General features: G+C 42.0%; 2 protein-coding genes across 2 annotated transcripts in view; one reads left to right on the forward strand and one right to left on the reverse strand.

Moving 5' to 3' along the window:
* slc1a7a (solute carrier family 1 member 7a) overlaps window positions 1–1,834 on the forward strand; it is a 31,614-nt gene extending 29,780 nt beyond the window's left edge. The window contains exons 9-11 of the mRNA XM_041948714.1: window positions 96–230; window positions 565–664; window positions 1,568–1,834. Coding sequence (XP_041804648.1) covers window positions 96–230; window positions 565–664; window positions 1,568–1,834 — 502 coding nt within the window. The remainder of the gene's footprint in view (window positions 1–95; window positions 231–564; window positions 665–1,567) is intronic.
* A 4,875-nt stretch (window positions 1,835–6,709) lies between these two features.
* On the reverse strand, window positions 6,710–20,739 carry scp2a (sterol carrier protein 2a). The gene is made up of 16 exons (XM_041948774.1): window positions 20,605–20,739; window positions 18,821–18,878; window positions 18,627–18,698; window positions 18,249–18,380; window positions 17,879–17,943; window positions 17,469–17,595; window positions 17,183–17,246; window positions 16,990–17,076; window positions 16,713–16,863; window positions 16,077–16,224; window positions 15,459–15,566; window positions 13,092–13,245; window positions 12,670–12,766; window positions 11,041–11,170; window positions 8,976–9,055; window positions 6,710–7,370 (listed from the first exon to the last, which is right to left on the reverse strand). Exons 1-16 carry the CDS (start codon window positions 20,656–20,658, stop codon window positions 7,275–7,277), a joined length of 1,623 nt encoding a protein of 540 aa, XP_041804708.1. The 5' UTR covers window positions 20,659–20,739; the 3' UTR covers window positions 6,710–7,274.
* Between the last annotated feature and the right edge of the window lie 1,066 nt (window positions 20,740–21,805).

Raw genomic sequence — 21,805 nt, forward strand, 5'->3', positions numbered from 1 at the left:
CTGCAGAGTACCTTTAAGTTGCTTCAGCTCAGAAAGATCACATGCACCTTTGGTGAAGACTTGAACGCACTCTGCTCCTCTGTCTGTTCGCTCAGCATCACCGCCACTGCGGCCAGCATCGGTGCAGCTGGAATCCCACAGGCTGGACTCGTAACCATGGTGATAGTGCTTACCTCCGTGGGTCTGCCCACCGATGACATCACTCTCATCATTGCTGTTGATTGGGCTCTGTAAGTAAGGGTTAATCTCTTCATCATGAATAGCTGAGCACAATCAGAGCCACCAATTCAGGAGGTGGTAGTGACATTTAAGAGTCTTATGGCAAAATTTAATCTTCTACTTCTTAGCTGAAGTTTATGCAGTAAATAGATGTATCGCCAGAATCAACCACAGTGCACAGGCACCACGCTTGATGTATTGTGAATATTGCACGCCTGCACATTGCATAGACCTGAACATCTCAGTGAACCAATTGACCACCTGCTTGTTTTTTAAATTGTGTACAATATCTTATTTTCCCAAGCTTCATTAACACTGTGGATGACTTCTGATTTTGTCATTTAGGGATCGATTCAGGACCATGGTCAATGTGATGGGTGACGCTCTCGCAACAGGCATTATGGCTCATATCTGCAGAAAAGATTTTGTCAAAGAAGGGGAGCAGGTGAGAGCACGCAAGGCCAAATCAATGAACTCTGAGATTGCAAAACATTTTTTTCTTGTCATCTCATGGTCGTCTTGACCTGTGTGGGAGTATTTATCTTGGGTTGAAAGGAGATAGGAAAGTGGTTTATGGTTTAAGACTGAGTGTTTATAAGGCTGTCACTTTGTGAATGTATGTCAGTAGGCTGTACAGCAGATTTAAAGTAGTTGTACAACACTTTGGCTTACTCGCTTTCTTTCTGGGCTTCTGGGCTCTAGATGAGAAGATGCACGCTTTGTCTATGCATTAACTATAATGCAGAAGCTGATTATCTTAGTTTAGCATAAAGACTGTGAACAGCTAGTGTGGTACTTCTGAAATAGTTCCAGAATTTAACTCGCTATGAGTTATTAGTTATTGTTTTTACATCTGAGTTTGTGTAAGAAGCTGGAGAGTGAAGGTGTGTTCAGACAGAAGACAAACATCTGGCTACTGGATCATACTAGAGTTCACTATGAACAAACCATTTAATGGTGAAAAACAGAAAACAGGCTAAACATATTGTCAAAAGAAACAGTGGTAAATGCATGCCAGTGAGTGTATCGGCATGTATTTACCTTCAATAATAACGCAAAAGCTTTGAGTTTAATCATTCGTCATTTGGAGAAAAGCTCCAAATTATTCTGATAATGATGTTAGAAATAGCAGGAGACTTCATTACATTTTCAAATTCATGGACTTGTTAGTGGGTCTTTTTGCGTCATTATGTTTTCAAATTAAATATTAGGCCCAGGTCATTTTGCTGGCACACGTAATAAAAACAATAATAATAAACTGCTTTACAGTAGACAAGAAACATTTATCAAACGTTTTAAAAACTGCTTAAGTCTGTGATCCTGAGTCACTTTTCCTCTCCTCCACCAGGTGCCTCTGATCTGTGAAACTAAGCCCATGATAAGCATCCAGCAGATGATGACCTACCAGAACCAGAAGAACGGCTGCTACCAGCCACCTCCACCCGGCAGCAAGCACGACCACCTCTCCCCGGACGTGGCTCGCCTGATCCAGCTGGAGGAGGGGATCCGGCCGATCGAGAAGAAGAAGCACGCTCACTCCTCTCACCACAAGAGAGAGCACAGGGACAAGGACCACTGTTCCGTCGACATGAACGGGCTGGAGACGAACGTATAGACGCAGCCGCCCTGCCAGCAGCTACCAGCTCGAGCGCCGCCGCAGGGCCAGCAGGGGAGGAAGACAAGATAGATGTGACTCAGGTTCCCCTCCGAGAAGGAGAGCGGCCCAGAGTGCATGAATGCAGACGACCCTGGAAAAAAAGACTTTTTTTTTTTTCCTCCATAACCTAAATAACGACCCACATTTGATTGTGTGTGTTTGTGTGTGTGTGTGTGTGTGTGTGTGTACATATTTATCAGAGCTGTATTATTTGGTACCAGCAGTGACGGTGTGCTGCTCTAGCTGACAGACGTTTCAAAGCAGAGAAGCGATCCTGTTCGAACAAACATCCTCCCCGACCTGTGAGTCAGCCCTCTCCAAGGAGCAGGAATGGAGGACACAATAGCTAATAGCAGATATAATTTAAGGAACCTATCCCTCTGTGGACTGTGGAAAAAAACCAAAACATCCACTCATATCTCTTTTTATTCATTATGATCTGGTTCGGTGTATTTTTAGCATGATAACGGTTTGGGGTTTTGTATATTTCTTCTTTTTTGGGGTCATTCTGTTCTCTTTAATGAAACTCAGGCAACGTGTTGCCTGTTTGGAGCATTTTTCCAGTAGATCCACAGACTCACTAATGCGCACAACACAGAGACAGACAATAAAAGATAATCAAGCTCTAGAAAGAAGGCATTATTCTAACACAAGTTTGGGTCACATTCACAAAAGAACTGTCGCAGACTTGGGGCTAAATAAAGAAAATATTATTTCCAGTTTTCTCAGCAACACCTTTCCCTCCACTTCTCTGCCTTGTGGTCCTGAGTCAAAGTGGGTGCTCTGCCTCATACCTGCAGTCATTGCCAGAGTCAAGGCAAAAAGATGAAGGTCACGATGAAAACAACGAAGACGAGTGTTTGCCCTTGTGTCGAAGTCACATTGTCTTTGCACCCCATTGTATTCCCTCTTTGCCTTAAACGACCAAAGGAGAAGAATATGGGACAAGTGCGTCACAGACGCACGCAGCAACAGCAAACCAACACAAGTCGACAATCACAGGTCATACTCTGAACTCCGTGTGTGTGTGATATATGCTGTACATGTATGTATTTCAAAAGTTAAACAAATGTAGATTTTACTACCGTGTCAATATGTTTCAAGAGCTGCCATTCTGTATTCGCTAATATGTAAAAAAAAAAAAAAAAGTTAAAACATTTTACTGTAGTCCAAAGTTTATAAAAATGTACCAACTCTGTAAAAAAGAAAACATCAAGAAATGAAAAATATATAAAAAATGTACAAATGGGACACTGTTGGAGTTCTTCTTTAGTGGTTTTTGCATGTGAGGTTTGAGTTGCAAGAGCTGCAGGTGCAATAAAGGTTCAAGCGTTTGACATTTCAAGGACTAAAACTAGGCTGCTCGTATTAACAAATGATCAAATGTCCTGTTTAAACATGAAAAAATCTCTCTGTGAACTAAAGTCAACCGAAACATCAAATGAGTGAAGAGACTCCTGGCTCAATCCAAGCCAAGTGCACTTCAGAGCACAGGTGTCTCATTGAGATGTGGCTCAGATAAAATCTGTGTCCGTGTCGATGTGCAGTGCGGTGCTCAGGTCCTCTCTAAAGATGACCACGTCAATAAATGATTTCACAGACCTCAAGACACCAAAAATCTAAAAACACAAAAAACAATGTGAAGATATTTTTCCTTCATGTTGCTTCCCTCTCCTCACTTGTAACGCTGTTATCATATGAAGAGTTAATTGCTATTCATCCAGTTTAGCTTGAGCTTGGTCTTTTTCATCACTGCAGGCGCAAGATTTTCCCTTTACTTCAACGAAATAATAATAGCTTGTCTATTTCTCTCTTTAAGTGCTTTTCTTTCCTTGACAGTCGCCACATGCATACCATCAGTGGGCCATCAACATAAACACTACATGCGTGTTGTGTTGAGGGACCATCCGGGAGAGCGTTGGTCTACAATTTTGTTATTTTCTTGTATTGCAGAAAAAAAGTGATCGCTGTCTAAGAATTTTGATTTTTTGCATTTAGGAATTGCCTCCTGGGCCAGAGCAAACGGTATCATGGGCCTTATGTGGGCCGGAGACCAGATGTTCCCCCACTTCTGTTTGAAACTAAAATTCTCACATATTGCACCTTTAAAGCTCTGTGCAGGAACAACAAGAGCAGCCTACGAGAAAGACTTGCCTTTGAAAGTCTGAAAAACACCATTACCAAGGAAACCTTGGAGACCAAATTACGGTAATTGTTGCAATTACCAAGCCAATGACAGTCAGATGACACAGCATGAAAATGTTCTCAGTGAAGAAGAACAGCCATCAGAGGCACATCAGTCATGACTGGTATTAAAGCTGTGTGACACCAGATGACACGTGAGGGTTTTTTGTAAATCCAGACAGTATAGACACACTCTTGTTCCGCAACACCCTGCATCGCAACTGCACAACTGCAGTTCCCGTGAGGTTGAGACACAGGTATCCTTCTGAAGAGACACCACTGATGTGCTGTTATTTAACGTGCTTGAACTTTATAGTTATAAATGTAAAAGCTGAATTCATGAGCAGTGAAACTTAATTCAGCACATGCAGATGGTTTTGCTGCTACAGCCTTACTTGGTCTGGTGTGACCACTAGCTTCTCTAATAGCTAATCCAACTTGAGATACAGTATATTGCTGTGCAGCTGTCAGTTCACAGACTTCATGACTTTTCTGTTTGTGTACCCTTACACCACATTTACCAAGCTGCAATTATTCTGTGACACAAACAAGGAGCCAACACACCGGACCTCACCCAGAGCCATGTTTGTTTTTCCAGTGTCCAGATGGTGTGCTTTAAAGCAGCTGACAAAAAGACGATCTTGGGGAATGACAGGAAATCCACTGCGCCATTATTCTGTAATTGACACAAAAATTGTCACTTTTGCAATCAAAGCATTAGCTTGGAAAGATAATGGAGATCTTACACAGACAGCAGTCTTGTGTTTTGGTGTTTAGAAGCTGCCACCTGCTGTGCATTATAGCCCCTTAAGAATGTGGATTTCACCCTCAAGTTAAAAAAAAAAAGGCCTTTCTTTGTTATTGTTTTCTTCATTTTAAAGATGTCTCAAAAAGGCTACTGGAATTCGTGGGCTAGAGAAGATAAAAGGGTTTCTGTGAGGTAAGGCTGTAGTGATAATTCAACTCTTAAGACTCAGGGAATATATTAGAATTAGCTTCTATATGATCATGTAGAATTATTATGCTATTAGATATATGAGATACCTCTGTCCCAACATCAGAACATGTAATTGTTTCACTGTGACTTCCAGCTGTCCTACTACAGCTGCAGGATGTATCTTTTCATAGGGAGGTGGTGAGGTCAGCCATATTTGATGGGTCTCATTCAAACACAGTGTGTCCAATATGCACTTCTTATTTTACTTTCTAGGGAAGCTTTGAGCCAAGGTTATTTATTCGAGCACAGGCTGAGCTTCTTAAGTTGACTTGATGCAAATCCTCAGCTAACACCAGTGTGCTTCACCTCACCCCACCCCGTCACTCTGCGCTTGTTGAAGTATATCTCCTTAACACCCATTAGCCCACTGCTAATGGTCAGTGAGAAAAGCCAGCCTTGCAGCTTGGGCAGCATCTGAATATCAGCATTTGGCCAGCCGGCCGCCTGGCAGAGGGACAGGATGGGGGGTGGGCTAAAGGGAGTTGGCCGGATAGGAGCAACTAGGAACACAGGCTGGATCTGGCAGAAGGCTGGCAGTGGGTGGAAGTGTGTGTGTGTGTGTGTGTGTGTGTGCGCGGGGGGGTCTGAATCAACTCAAAAGTAAATAGACAAATGTGGGGAAAATGGAGAAAGAGGGAAGTAGGGCACAAAGGCTGAACGAATGGTAACAAAACAACTAAAATCCCCTTGTCTAATCAGTGAAATCTCAAGAGAACTGGGCTGTAGTTACAGGCCTGATAGTGCTTGAGCGTATGCAGGGTCACTGCACATTTCTAACACACACTCAGTTTTAATGTGTCTGAAATCTATGTGGAACACCTGGTAACTGCAAACATGGAGTCACTGGTACCTGACTGTTCAACTTTAATCCTTTACTCTTCTTAAGAATCACTTTTAATATTTATTTATATTAGTAAAGCCTGTCTGTCATGGTGGCAGCTGACCTGAACCTTTTGCCTGCCACAGACAAACATTTACTCTTTATTTGGCTGGGGGCAGGTGCAAATTTCATTGCCTGGGTATACAGGTAAGTGATGTAATACCACTTCGGACCAGCAGTGGCGCTGTTACGTGCACAAGGACTTTCTTCATCTTCCACAAAACTTAGAAACATCCCTCACACACACACAGCCTGGTTATAAAACCAATCCAGGGGAAAATTCTGGTGTCTGAAACAAACCATCTGTTGACCTTGCAGTAACACTGAACCGTGGAAATGTTACAGTGAGGACAGTTTAGGTCAGTGTTTTCCAATCCTGGTCCTGGAGTACCACTGCCCTGCATGTTTTAGATGTATCCCTACTCCAGCACACCTGGTTCAAATGAATGGCTCGTTATCAGTCCTCAGCAGAGCCCAGTAACGAGCTGAGCATTTGAATCAGGTGTGTTGGAGCACGGACACATCTAAAACATGCAGGGCAGTGGTACTCCAGGACCAGGATTGAGAAACACTGGTTTAGGTGACCGTCTCATGGAGCTGTGTTTAGATTAGATCAGACTTTATTGATCTCACAATGGAGAAATTCACTAATTCACACACTAGATATTCTCAGGTAGCATTTGCAAAACCCCACCTCCACCTGCATGTGTTGAGTCTACGTTTCCCTCAGGGAGAAGTTATTATTGTCACTTGCCACTCTGCTGAGATTGGTGTCTGCTTGTTAGGAGTGTCAAGGTCACAGCATAGACACCAACCAGGTCTACCTCTAAGGGAAAGAAAAACTTCAGAAGTATTATCAGCAAAGGATTTTTTTTTTATTATATAATAGCATTTAAGCTATATCTATAGCATTTATGTATATTCTATACAAAATTAGCTATCAAAATGGTTGAGGCCAAAAATGGCTTGAAACGACAAGCATAGTTAGAAAGACAGAAACAAAGAAATTTGAGGCACGTTGAGTGTTTTGACTACATGATCAATCAAACAGGGGAGCTCCACATACTTTGCACTGATGTTGCATATAAGCAGCTCCCGAAGACTCACCGGACATTTGAGGATTGAAATCAGGCTAAAAGACGATGGGTCAGTAAGATTCTGCACGCACTACGCGGGGAGCTCGGATATCAAAGTAGCAGCTGAAACTTTACAGACAATATCTGAAGATCAAACACGTCATCGAAGTCAATTAGCTGGTTGATAAGCAGTGGCGTTATGTTTTCCAGCAAATTTGCCCTTGGAGTGGTGCTCAGAGGACAAAAAGCTAGCTGCAGGTCTCACAGCTTGGCCTGGCCTGGTTTGACCTGGAGGCTCTGCAGCTTCATAGCCATGCCCATGTTCCCAGAGATCTTCAGTTTCCCTTTGAAGAACGCCTGAGGAGAGAGAAGTTCAGAGGAAAAAGATAACTAGATGACTTTTAAACAAATTGCCCTTTATCAATATGTCAGTAAAAGATGCATCTCTTAAACACTGACAAAGAAACCAGTTTTTGTCACCACTAAACAAGTCTTCTCAGACGAAAAGGTGGCGAACACAAACTGAGTTTCCACTTATTTGATTTGTAAGATTTTTTTCCTGTTGCTGCTTGATGGGAGCTTGTCTGCCTTCACACCTCCTCTAAACCCACCTGCCAAGAGCACCAAAGCCAGGTGCCTGTATAGAATGAGGGAAGAAAACAAACAGGTTCAAGGTGTTTGCCTCACAGCTGGTGCTAAAAGAATAAAAAGCTGGAGCTCCTAAAAATAACATGTTGGTTTCCAAGTGGCGGCTGGAGGCTCAAAGCTTCAGACATCTGAACCTGCATGAAGTCTGTTCCTCAGTCAGTGAACCAAAGCCTGACATCCAGAAGCCGCTTGACAAAACAACTCATTTACCAGAGCACCACATGTGGGAAAAATGTGGGAAACATTACATGATCTTAACATGATGCATTTACTGCAACATTTTATCGATGTTTTTCTATCAAATGTAGCCTTTTCATGGTTCAAAGTGTTTTAATTGTCTTCATTCACTGGGCAATCCTGCATTGTTTATACATTCACAAACAAAAACTCTTGAACCTTGAAAAGTCTATATTTGACATAAAATCAAATATTTCCATGTCACTAAATCACTGAATAACTGAAGGTTCCATATAAGTGAGTTAATTGTATTTTTACTGATCTGGCATCAGTTTACAGCAATCTTGGTGCAAGCAGTGTGCAACCTTTACACTCCGACGTGCATTTCACCGCGCCTCAGTGTGTGTGCTGTATGAAGATGTTCTCCACATGAAAGGTAAAAATGTCTCATGGCCGGTTAGATTTGGCAGAGGCAGACATGAACCAGGCAGAGAGAATTCACAATTTTGAGTTTCTTGTTGCTTTTAGAATTCCCTGACTGACTAAATGGAAACGTGAGATAAAGATGGTGAACACTCGTGTTAATCTGGCAGACAGACATGTATGTAGCCTTTTACAAGCAACAGACAGCTCTCAGTGAAAACTGCATCACATCTCTGTGGGAAGACACAACAAATGGGTTAGGCTGCCAAAAAACCTCCACCTACTAATACTGCGTTAACACAAGTCCAGGGAATCCAGGGTGCTTTCACACGGAAGTGTTTGTTTAAAACAAACTCTGGTGCGTTCACTTGTCTGGTTCATCACTTCATTTTGGCTGGTGTGAAAGTTGTCAATCATCAATATTTACGAGATGCTGTTACACTCCTCAACTAATAACACTCCCTCACTGATCACACTGATCTGTTGTTTCTTAGTGAACTCCTTGTGAACACCAGCGTAGATAAATAAAGCCAAAGACCAAATGAACTGAACTACAGGTGTGAAAGCAAACGGCAATTAGGAAGAAGAAACTAAATAAAATGGTACTTCTATTATTTTTACTACGGTGAATATAAGGAATACTTTTATACATTCAATGTTTTGTTCATGTGGAAGACAACAAAACAAAGGTGTGGATAATACATAAGCACACACCGTTTGTGCGTTCAGCTTCCCCGTCATCAGATCCAGAAGATCCTCGTCACTCATGGAAATGGTGCAGTCTGCCTTTTTACCTAAAGGAAAAAAGAAATGAGGACTTAAACTTATTCATTATGGGCAAATACCACAATACATCAAAGGCATCAGAGCTAAAAAAAAAATCCCACGCACAGTAACAAACCAGTATTTGTTCTTCCTTATACACACATTCAGGACAAATAACCTCCACTTCTAGGAAAACAATAGGTTGTATTTAAAATGTTAAATAATGAAGGCTGTTGAACTGTTAGTCACCATTATTAATATGCTCCGAACAGAAAGAACTCCATTAGTGGAAAAACATTCTGCAGTCCAACGCGGCTTCTTTTACTGAAGCCATGATTCAGAAAGCTTTATGACTCATGCTTCCTGTATTCTTACAAAATATCAGCCCTGCTGTGTTCTGCTACTTTCCAGGACAAAATGTCTCAATGCCACCATCAGCCTGTCAAAGCAGAAAACAAACATTCCTGTCATAATAGAAACAGGCGCACTCTCTGCCTCGGCTACAATGACGATGTGTCAATATGCGTGAATCAAATAGTGAAATCAGATGAAAACATGTTGGTTTTTTTCCCAGCAGAAACTGTGTGCATGTGGCATGTGTGTGTGTTGTGTCTGAACTGCTTATTGTCCTGAGCAATCCATGCAGTCCTACATGAAAAATATGTGTTAAATCACAACCTCTTTTATAGAGTCTCAATAAAAGGTGAGCATTACAAGCTTTCAGTCAATATTAACTGCAGGGGTATGGTATACAGTATAAGGACTTCAGAGGTATAGATACAGCGGAGCACTGCAGGTCAAGTTAACATTTTTTTCCAGTCTATAGCACAACTCTGATTGTGTCTCTTCTAGCTCCATTTTGCTCTCCGCCAACTCCTGAAGGAACTATCAGGCCCTTTAGCAGCTAAATGTTCCACTATGTTCACCAGCTAGTCGCAGACTGTGTCTGGCTGCTAACGCAGGTACAGACGCAGCTAAACAATGAGCTGTGTCTGTGATAAATAAATCAGGTCCTGATAAACAGAAGAAAGAAGCTGGAGAACATGTTTAATGTGTACGTTCACTGGCTGAGTGTGCCGAGGGTGTGAGGCGCACCTGAGCCAGGGCTCGCAGCCAGTGAACACTTCGTTAATACATAACGATGCAAAAAAGTCATTACGACTGAATAGCGTCATTATGCCTCCACATACTGGTTACAGTGGGACAGACTGGTAACAGTGGGATGGAGAGGCTGAGTGGACTGGTTATATCATGCTTTGACAATGAACGAGCAGAGAAATTGAACCTACAGATTGTTAAAGGACGTCACGGTGCACAATGTTCACAGAACGCCATTCAGACATACAGTGAGTACAACAAGACACTCCTGGTTGAAACTCTACTGAGATGAGAGTATCAGCACCCACTGCTTTGCCTAGCAACATATTGTTGTGTGTATGTGCAGTGTGTGAAAGCTGCAGTCTTTAACATGTGTGACTGCTTTGACCTCAGTAATAATGGCTTAAATCCAGCAAACATGACAGGCGTAGCCAGCCTCACACAAACAGTCAGGTAGCTATATATGAGGGTGTGTGTATATTTGTGCATCTCTGTGAATGTGTATATGTGTGCCTGCATGTAACATATGACGTGAGTTTTTAATGTTTCAGCTTCATGTTTTGACGTCCATTGCAGGAGCTTTATCAGTCACTGAATCCAAAGAACTTTAAAAGATAAATCAAGTTATGGTGATCAAGACTAACGAATTTCAACTAGTGCTCCACTCCACCAGGAGTTCACGAGAGTTGCAGCTGTCAAATAAGCAGCCAAAGAGCCAAAGCAGTCTTGATCTTCTGAAACAAAACATCCAAAACCAAAACACAGCTGAATTTCAACCTCCCAATTGTATTGCCAAGTGGAGTGAGGGAGGGAGAGAAGTCATCTTGCGTCAAAACATTACAGCTTTTTCACTCTGACTATTGAACAGAATACAACATCCAAGAGTTAGACACCTCCGTTTTGACACGATGCTCACCTGGGTCATTGGAGACAGAGCCTTTGCCATTCTTCACATCCACGATCCAAGTCGCCTCTTTCCCACCGGGTCCATTTTTCACTTTAAAGGCAAACACTCCACCAATTTTCTTGACTAGCTGCTCTCCTTCCTGCAGGGAGTGGAGGAGGATTTCAGTCCCACGAAACAGTGCTGGTCAAATAATGGTTGTAGGCTGGGAGCAACTGCCCGCACATTTCAAATTAAATACTACAGTCATACACGGTTATGGAAACAGTGTGATTTGAATGATTTAAGTAAGAGTCATATGGTTTTGTAATCGAGGTCAGAATCTGTTTTGAAACTTTGGCTACCTTATTCTCAATGCAATGCAGTTTAATGTTTACAGTGTCACAAAATATTCCCTCTAGAGTTTCTGAACATGCCTTGCACAAACATTTGCTCCCCGTTCATTTGATTAAGCGGGCAAAACGATGCCTCATGCCTCTTTGCATCTGAAAAAAGCGAGTCACTGCAATGTTGATCCAATGAGCCGGGACCTCTCGTTAAAGACTGTGTATATCGTTGTTGTAACAGCATGGTGTATACTTCCTAACTTGTGGACTGGCTAACCATGAAGCTTATGTTTACAACATTACTGACATTATTTTGTGTATCTTCTACAATTCACAACAGTGTGCAGGTAAGTTTAGCCTCACCGGTGCTGGTCTGACCACCTCAGCTCTGTATGTCCCTCTCTCTGTGTCACTGCAGACTGGTATGTGTCTACAGTGGTTGTTAGGTCAGTGAATATCTGACCAAGATGAAGTCTGCTGCAGTTGTTCAGAGCGAAAGAGTCTAATAACCCACAGGTGAGCAGTACAATTGTCAGTTGGCACTACGTTGGCAAGTGCAGGGAGAGTGAAAGCCCCCGTGCAGGAGTGAGTAGAATTCAAACCGGAGAGAACATATCCTCTATACAAAGAAATCCTACCGCCTGAAATTATAAACATTAGTTATTAAATATGACTTACATGATGTGATTCTGATTAATAATGCGATATGCATTCCATGCTTGACAACCCTTTTGATTTTCCTGCAGCTCTCCCTGCTGTTCTGCTGGAGATTCAATTCCCCCACCCCTGATAAAATATCAAAATCTGCCCGTTAGAACAAATAGTAATACCTTTTCCAATTGAGTATATGTCAAAAAGGCTTTATGTTTATGTTTTATGGAATCAGGATTGCATTACATGTATTATATCTGTATCTAGTGTTGACCCTGCAGAAGGCTGAAATGTGTTGGTGTGACAACAATGTCATTCCTTATACTACAAGTGTCACTGACTGCCTGCTTTTATGGTCCAACTGTACAGTTTATTATTAGGTACAATACTGTGGACAAAAGCCTCCAACGACTATTTATTGCCCACTACCTTTAAAAGGAAAAGACGACTGGCTCACAAACACCTTCATCTTTCTTTGATGGACCCATTTATGAAATCCTTACAAACACTTATTAGGGGCTCATGAATACAGTTGTGTCACATGGAACCATCAGTAGGCTCAAACAAAGAAAATAGAACAAAGCAAATCTAAGATATGGATGCTTTTAGTTGGATGCAAGTGTACTGATTCCATTAGATCAAACACAGAATAACTAGATAATACCGCATGTAGATGATTTTCGATCTCTTTGAAGACGGGGTAAGCTTTAAACCCCTCCAGACCGCTGCCTGAGCTGGTGGGAACTGCACCTACGCGGGAGCTGTGGGAAGCAGAAAAACAGCTGGATAGCAAAGTATGTGTAACAACAGCTTTAGCTATGCAGTATTTCATTCTAGAGAAACAGTGTACTGTATCTACAGCTGAAGGAAGCGTAATAGTGGCACAATGTTCCAGTGTTGGCCAACATATCACACATAGCAATGTGGGTGTTAGCAGAGAAGAGGACAGAACATGTTTCTTAAAATTAAGTTTGATTTACATGACTAAACAAGTTTCTCTTCACCACAAAGGACACACTGGCAGACAGATCACTTACAAATTATAATGATACAGTAAGAACTCATTATTGGTGACCACTTCCTCACCTGGCCGCCTGAGGGAATCCCATCCTGTAGAGGGTCACAACCACTGCTCCTCCTAAGCCAATGTTGTGCTGCAAGGCCACTTTAGCCCCTGAGACCTGCCTCCTGCCAGCCTGCCCTCGGAGCTGCCAGCACAGCTCTGCACACTGGGCCAGACCTGAGGGAGCAGGACGAGAAGGGAAAGAGGGCGAGGGTGACGTGACTGACAGAGGGGGATGTGGTGTGAGGAGGTCCTGCTAATTTATGGCTGAAGAGGCAGAAAAATGAATCATCACACAGAAACCGATGAGATGCACATTAAATAAATTTAGAAAGACAAAAACAAGGGAAGAAGTTCAGGCTTTCATTACGGGAACTACTTTTTGAGCCTTGGTTCATCGTGTTTTCACATGTGGACTGATTAAGACTCTGAAACAGAGTTCCTAGAAAAAAAATCCACCTGTTGTATGTTTGTGTGTGTGTTAAGTTAAGAAAAAGCCATCAGATAAAAGTGAGTCTGAGGAGGAGATTTCAAGGAGGATACTGAGTTTGCTTGCCTGATATCACCATGCAGGAGATAACTCGGTCTCCAGTTGAAGACACCAAAGTGTTCTGCAAGTGTTAAACACGACATCCTCGCTGAGAGGGGTGACAAATTGACTCCTAATCTGACAACTCATTCCCTAATCCCGCCAGGGACAACTCCTGCACTAGCGTTATGGCTAAGTATTTCATCCCATCTGCTTAATGAGCTTTTGAATTTCTCCATTATCCCAATAAGCTAAAGGACTTAGGCGTAAGACCTCTTCATGGTGCAGCGTTCACATTCTGCAGCACTCTCCTAACCGTCTCCATGGGGACTTGCTTGTGTCTGTGTATTTTTTTGCTAAATAGTAAATTTACCTTATGCTCCACAAGGCTATTTCTCACAATAAACAGCCTCTGGATATCACCTCAAGTATACAGTGTACACACAATGAAAGGGAACATTCAAAGTGGCACACATTTTTCTTGAATGAATGATGTTTACAAGCATTTTCAGCCTTTTCGTTTGCGATGGTTGGATGCAGTTATTCACTCCACACGTCAAGCTCTGCATCAGTGACGCTTCAAGGTCCCTGGATGTCATGTAAACACGTTGACATCGTATCCTACAGAGGTGGCTCACACTACCGCCGGCAAGGGGTCCTTGAACAGGTCAATTAGCCTTCAGAATCTCTGCTGAGGTCTGAGCTTTACTACCACGATTAGGAGCAACACCGTGGATCAGACAGAGCTTAGCCGACTGGGGCACTCGACGCGACCCAGGAGATAGAGTGAGCACTGATGACATAAACGGAGAAATAAAGTATAAAGAAAGGAAGGCAGAAGAAAAAGTGTGCACAGATGATGATGTCATCAGTTTAGTCAGCTGTTGGGGACACTGTAACTAAGATCAAAAGAAGGTTTTTCTGGGTTTTGATGTCCTTTGACCTCCAAAGCACCACATGAACGCTTACTGACATTTCATTTATATGAATGAGTTGTACTACTATTGTTGGTGATTAATTTTCTGTTTGTATAGGCCATTTCTTAACTACATGCAGAGTTCTTTACTTACAAGTAAAACCCAACAAGATTCAATGGTAGAAGCGGCATAGCACCACAACTGCCACCCGATAAATGAACAAATAGATGATTTCATGAAAAAATAAATCAATGCAAACTATAATAAGATCTAGGGATGAGACGATATGTTGGCATTGGACAGTGTGGTTGTTTGAGAATCCCAGCCATAAATACGTTGGACAGCAGTCAGATTAGTCTGCATCACATTGTCTTGCAGTGACCACGTTGATCTTTCACAGATGTTGAAATGTGGTGTGACCAGTTGCGACGATGGGATGGGTCTCCGCGGGGATCCTCCGCGCCACAGCAACAGAACGAAACAAGTTTGAGACCAGCTTTACCTGAGGCCGTGTGTTGTGTGTATGACTGAGTGCACACAAACCTAAGCAGCAGGGATGATGAATATGAAAAAAATGGTATGTTTATGAAAAGTCCTGGATCTGCTAGGAAGAAGATGAAGGCCGGGTGAGTCATCTGCACTGTTTGCTCAGTCTTGTCCCTTAACAGTTTAATATGCAGAGATTACAGAGGAGGCTCGCCAAAGCCACAGACGGCTGCCCTCTCACATGCTGGCTGGGGATCACTCTTACCCAGTTACCCTCCAGGTGGCCATCACTGTGAGACACATGCCACCTGGTGGCCACTGTGGAAACTGCTTGACAAAGTTTGAAGATACACCCTGATATGGCATTTTCACACTCTGCCACACTGTATTATGCACTGTGTACTTTGTCCTGCTGTGTATGATAAGAGGTGTTCATCAAGAAGAGTGGCTCGGCATACCTGTGGCGCCCAGAGGATGTCCTTTAGAGATGAGACCACCGCTGGGGTTGACCACAAATTTGCCTCCATATGTGTTGTCCCCTCTGTCAATCAGCTCTCCTGCTTTACCTGCAGAGGTTGTCAAACACTCAAGATCACAAAACAGTACAGAGTGAAATTTACAGTATAATGCTATTACATCAAATATCATCAGTACATGCACGGTATTAACTAAGCACTAAAAGGATAACAACAAACGCACCTTTGTTTATATATATTGGCACATTATAGTTCTGTATATTCAAAATGTGACTTCTGATTCCAAAAAAGTTGGGATGCTGTGTAAAGCATTAATAAAACCAGTGAAGTCATTTGCAAACTGCTTACTGACAATGATTTTACAAAGTGTTACTGAGCCCATGAAGCCAAAGTTAGGCAGGCATTTTGTGGACATCAGGCCTTAAACTGATCACATTTAAATTCTAGTTTATTTTGTGATTTCATACAGGTTCAGCAGGGAGAGTAACTAACAGCAGAAACTTTCATTCAGGTGGAAGAAGGCTGGTGGAAATTTTACTGCTCCCATCTTCCAACAGCCAAGTATTTAAATAATTAAATTTTCAACAGGTGCAGTCTTACCCTCTGGGCACAGCCCCAGAGCCTCATACGTGATGAGCTCATTGGCTGAGAAGCAGTCGTGCAGCTCAACCACACTGACGTCACTGGGCTTCAGACCTGCAGCTTCATAACACTTTCTGGCAGCCAACCGAGACATGTCATACCCCACCTGAACACACAAAAAACAAAAAGAAGTATGTTTAAAGAATTCAAAGAAACAAAGCTAGTTTGTTAAAATGTTTAGTTTTTAATATTCTCCTCATGCACTTCATGCTGGTCTTCTTCAACCCGACGTGCCTCTCCGCACTGGAGACTTTATTCAGCATGAATAAGATCTCGTTTTTAGATCACCAAACATTTGCTGGAATGTCTCCTCAATGCCTATAACCTGATCTACAGGAATTTGAGCCCAAGACGATGTTTCTTCTTCAGCCTTGCTTGGTTTGGTAGGGTGCAACGTGGCACATTCTTTCACAGTTTGTCTAGTTTCTCTGTGGTTTTGTGTGCTTGACATTCATAGATGTGTTATAAAAGATGTATTATACTATTGTTGGAAGATGTTATTCTGATAACAAGTGCCTGGTCTTTCACTCATTGGCCTAACACACTATTTGGCCTGTTATCACACTACACACTTTGTTAATGGCAGTTTCTTACCATCTTAATGCAGCTGTTTTCTTCAAAAGTGGAGGCCAAGTCGGTCACCATCTCCTGGGCCACGATCTCCACTGCCTGGTTCTCCAGATGGTGCTTCCTGACGAAGGCCTCGCTGGCCAAAACTGCTGCTCCTGCACCATCAGACGTAGGGCTGATGAGAGAAGAGGAGCAGGACAGACATAAGAGCTGTGGTAGTTATCATCAATAACTCTGTCTGCACTTTATAATTGAGAAATTAATCTTGCAGCTTCTTCTTTGAAGCCAGTGAGGCTCTTACCAACACTGCAGTAAAGTAAGGAAGTCAAACACCTTCCTGGAGTTAATCACCTGCTCCAAACTGTACTCATCCTGGAACTGGGAATACCTGCTCAAATGGAGACACACACAGTATTCACACACAGGCTTGAATGAAAATAAATTCATGGATAATTTGGGGCAATGGTCTGCTTTCAGAGTCCCTTGTGTCTTACGGGTTGTTGGTGGAATGCATGTGGTTTTTCCAGGCAATTTTGGCAAAGTGTTCCGGTTTTGTGCCTGGAAGAGATTCAAACATTGACAATAACATTTAGTGTATATGATAAGGTAAAAATCATGAACTCAATGCAAGATTTAAAAAAACAAAACCAAAAAATGTAATAAACTGGGGTTTCATTTGCCAGTCGAGCTGGTGCTTCTGCTTCTAAAATTAGCAGCGTCCCTAAAAATGTCACAAAAATGGAACGAAACGGTCAGAGTCTAAAGCCCTGTGGCACGCACCATACTTCTCCATGTGCTCCCTGCCAGCGTTGCCAAACATCTGTGGTGCTGCTGGAGCTGCTGCCATCCCATAGCAGTTGATCATCACCTCCATGTGCTTGTCCATGGGATTGGTCCTGTCCATATACTAGAAACAGGTATATTTACTTGGGTTACTTGGGACAACTTAAGTAGAGAATGATGGTATCTGGTGAATTTGCTATCACACCTGTACTGTTAGGTGTAAAGTAATGCCTGATATAGCTGATACTCTTTGTTTTCAACAAGAAAAACCACACCGCGAGCTAAAACTACAGGCAGTGGACACAATAACAACACCATCTGCAAGGAGGATTGCAAGATATTGTGAAGTGTTTGTGTTATTTGGTCCACCTCCACTACATCCAGTACAACAACGTATAGTTTTATACCTTTGAGGACAGAGAGCCCTTCTCCATCCTCTCAAACCCGAGGGCGAGCACACAGTCAGCAAGACCTGCGAAAGGAGATGAGAAGTGCTTGAAGAGTGAATTGTACACTTTCAGTCAAATCGTGGATATTGGGTTATGCTGCAGACATCATTTAAGAGGTTTCTGTGGACATTGTGATTTTTTTCTGTTGCAAAAACCATCATCATTGTAATGCACTGAGGCCACCTTGTGCCCAGCAGTTAAACTGGGGAAATGAAAAATAATGACATATTCTTAGATTCAGAAATTAAAAAAAAAAAGTTAAAGGGGATATTTAAACAATATAGATTTCGGGTGGTTTATCACCTTCAAGGCTCCCTGCTCGACTCACCTCCCTGGACTAACTGCCGTGCCATGAAGAGGGCCGTGGAGCCTGTGGAGCAGTTGTTGTTGACGTTGACGATGGGGATGCCGGTCAGGCCCAGGCCGTGGTAAATGGCCCTCTGCCCACATGTGGAGTCCCCTGAGGGAATGAGTTAGGGGAGAAGATGTTACTCCTTATTGATTTTACTCAGGTAATTAAAATATGAGCATCTCATCTTTCATCTGAGCAAAACATTTTACAAAACAATGTATGTTCATAGATGTCATAGTATGTAGGAGGTTATAAGAGAATGAGAATAGGCTTTATGTACATAAGAATGTAAAAGCTGGTGCTATTCACTATTTCAGTGGAGAACATATAAAACATTTAACAAAAAGGTCTTACCGTAAACATATCCTACACAGGCTTGTTCAATGGCAGAATATGGGATTCCTGCATCTGCTAGAGCATTTTGACCTAAAATATAAAATGTCATGAAATGTCAAACACTTTGTGATCTATCTCTCAGATATAAAGATAAACAGATATGCTATCTTTTGAGCGACTGAACAACGTCCATATTCTGTTAAGATAAGCACCTGCTTCCTTGGCCATGTCAGGGTAATTATAGTTGTCTCTGGCTCCGGGCTTGTCAAACTGTAGCAACACATAGAAAAGTGGTGAGTGTCACTCAACGTCAACATTCACATCTGCTCTTTCTGTTCTCGACTGCGAGATAACAGCCTCTGTTGTTTTCTTTGGCATTATTTTCCCCGTTTCGTCACTGTAACCATTCCATCAGATGAAATTTGCAGGAAGAGACGCTCTAATCAAACTGTCCTCGTAAGATGCTTGTGATGGACTTGGCTTGCAAATAGAGATTAAATGATTAGCAGATCGGCAGAAAAAGAATCAGCAACTATTTTCATAGTCAATTAATCCTTTCAATAATTTTACAAGCAAAAGCAATGAAAAGATGCCCAGCATCTCAAAATGAGAGGATTTGTTGCTATTCTTTGTCATTATCATTGTAAACTGAATATCTTTGAGTTCTGGACTGTTGGTGAGACACAACAAGACATTTTTCGAGGTCATCCTGGGTTCTGGGAAGTTATGATGCATTGTTTTACAATCCTTTCACATTTGTGAGTGTTGTGTGCAGAAAATATTGCATTGTGAATAGATTTTATTTCATAATAATTATTTCTAAAAGGTGCAAAATAAATTTTGTAAACGTGAACAATATGAATCAATCCATCATTTTAAGGAGCTAAATATTCTGTATCCTTTTCTTAGATCTTCCTCAGAACACATTCATTTTTTAGGTTTGCAAATGAAGCTGTAACGCCAAGAACATGGAAATCTCCACATGAGATGATCAAATAGGAAAGACAGAGAAAGGACAAGACTGAGAAAGCAGCATAAGTTGCACTGAGTATTTTTCCCTGGGGTGGACAGCAGTGTGTGTGTGAGACTGGGGGTGACAGCACTACTACAATATGAACCTCATTAGTGCATAAAAAGAAAAGAGAAATGGTGTCTGTTTAGTATTCAGTGCGGCGGGGCGTCAGGCTCGTCCACTGACACCAGTCACAGTTTCATCATATCGAACAGGTGCAAAGGGAAACTTTTCAAATCAACATTCGGAGGCCTGAAAGTTTCCATCTGCACTCTGAGGTTGCTTGTGAAAAAAATTAGACTTGACTTTGAGACATGTTATGAGAGACTTTAAATTTTGCTAAATTTTACTGAAATTTTACTTTGACCTTCTGTGTGTGTTTAGTGAAATATAAACTGTCTGCCTCAAGGGTAATTATGCTGTGGTGATGAAACACACCCTGCCATGCATAACAACTTTGTCCAAACTCAAATACTGAAACATAATAGATCAGCTCTGGAGTCACACTTCATGGTGTTAGCAGCCTGCTGCTGTGATGACCCTTCACACAGATTGCACCCCTGGTGGCCATGAACTATGGACTGCAAATGTACGAGAGGCAAGAGATACAGATCCAAGTCAAACATTTTCCTGCTACCTAACCTTACCCTGAACGCAACGTTAAAGCTGAAAATCACGTACTAACATGAACTGCAACGATATTAGCTACTTTGTTTGGGCTAACGTCGCTAGCTAATGTTTACAATGTGTAGTGTCAGCATATTGTTGACACAATATGAGCAATATGGGCAGTTTAACGCCATGAACTGTGAGCTAACTGCAAAATTAATGCATTTCTTTTGACATTTTTAAGTGAAACATGTTCAAAAGGCACTGCAGCCTGAAGTTAGCCACTAACTGTTATGCTAGCCTCAGGTATGACGCTACAGACGGTTGGTGTTGTTGTTTGGCGCGCGGACACGAACAAATGTAAAATAACCTCACCTTTGTCATGCCCACACCGATGACAAACACCCTGTTCTTGTTTCCAGGTGCCATGCTGGCTTCTCCTCAGCAGCTGGTCCAGACAGAGGAAGGCAGGAGGCGAGCAGCAGACTGCAGCTGGGCTGACAGAGTCCAGCTCAGCCCACCTCAAAGATCGTCTATGAACGAGATGATGCGTCACTCAGTGGTGGAAATACAAAACAACACCTTCTTTTCAGTGCTACCGTGGGCACGCTGGGGGGAGATACCCCAAAGACAAACGTTGTCCTTCTTGAAATCTCTTTGAAATGCCTTGTAGTTGAGTTGTTTTTTTTGTTTTTGGCTTTTGTATGCCTTGTGAAATTGACTTTTAGCTGTCTGTGGCAGGCGCTAACTTTTTACAGTTATGATGTCCAGGACCTGAATCAGGTTGAAATCACTTTGCCCTCATCGATTTGTTCCATTTACCAACTAGCATTTTTTTATTTGGTCTTTGTTCGTCGTTCCATTTCTTCTCCTCGATCAAACGGTCACCTGCAGGACTTTGACACACCTGATGTTTCACCTCAGTATCTGCCAAATGGGACATGTTTGCTCACTCCAGCTTCTTTTAATAATGTTAATTTTTATTGGAATCCAGATCATTTACAAAAGACAAACACATAACTACTTCACGCCTGTCTTGAGATCCACACATCGCAACAAAATCAAGACAGGACAGAAACAAGCAAAAAACTAAAAAAGTGGGGACTAAATAAGTGAAATAATAACACTGGAAGTATGAAAATCTACACTTCTTCTCGTGTTGTTTACAGGCATTGCCTCCATCGGTCTGAATTATTATTTCTGTGTTGCTTCTGCTGAGGGGCAATGAAAAATTGAAACAAAAATATATTCCCACGTAATTACCCCCAAATTTGGGAACTTGTAGTTTTCCGCAGTATTTGGCAGAGAGACAACACTATTATTTTCCTAGTCTGATTTTTCTGTAATACACAGTGCCTCTGATGATTTTCTTCATCTTGGAAATCCCTTTGTTTCCAGAGTTAAAAGCAGATATAAAATGTTCATTGCATTTGGAGGAATCTGTACAAGTCTTGCTGTTCAAGGCTGTTCAAGGCTCTTTTGCCCATATATTAAATGAACTCTCACTCAAACTGGGGGTGACAGCACACCACCAGTTTTGACATTCTCTGTATATTGCACAATTTTTGAGTGTCCT

This window comes from Chelmon rostratus, chromosome 12 (genome assembly GCF_017976325.1).
Source record: "Chelmon rostratus isolate fCheRos1 chromosome 12, fCheRos1.pri, whole genome shotgun sequence".
NCBI lineage: Eukaryota > Metazoa > Chordata > Actinopteri > Chaetodontiformes > Chaetodontidae > Chelmon > Chelmon rostratus.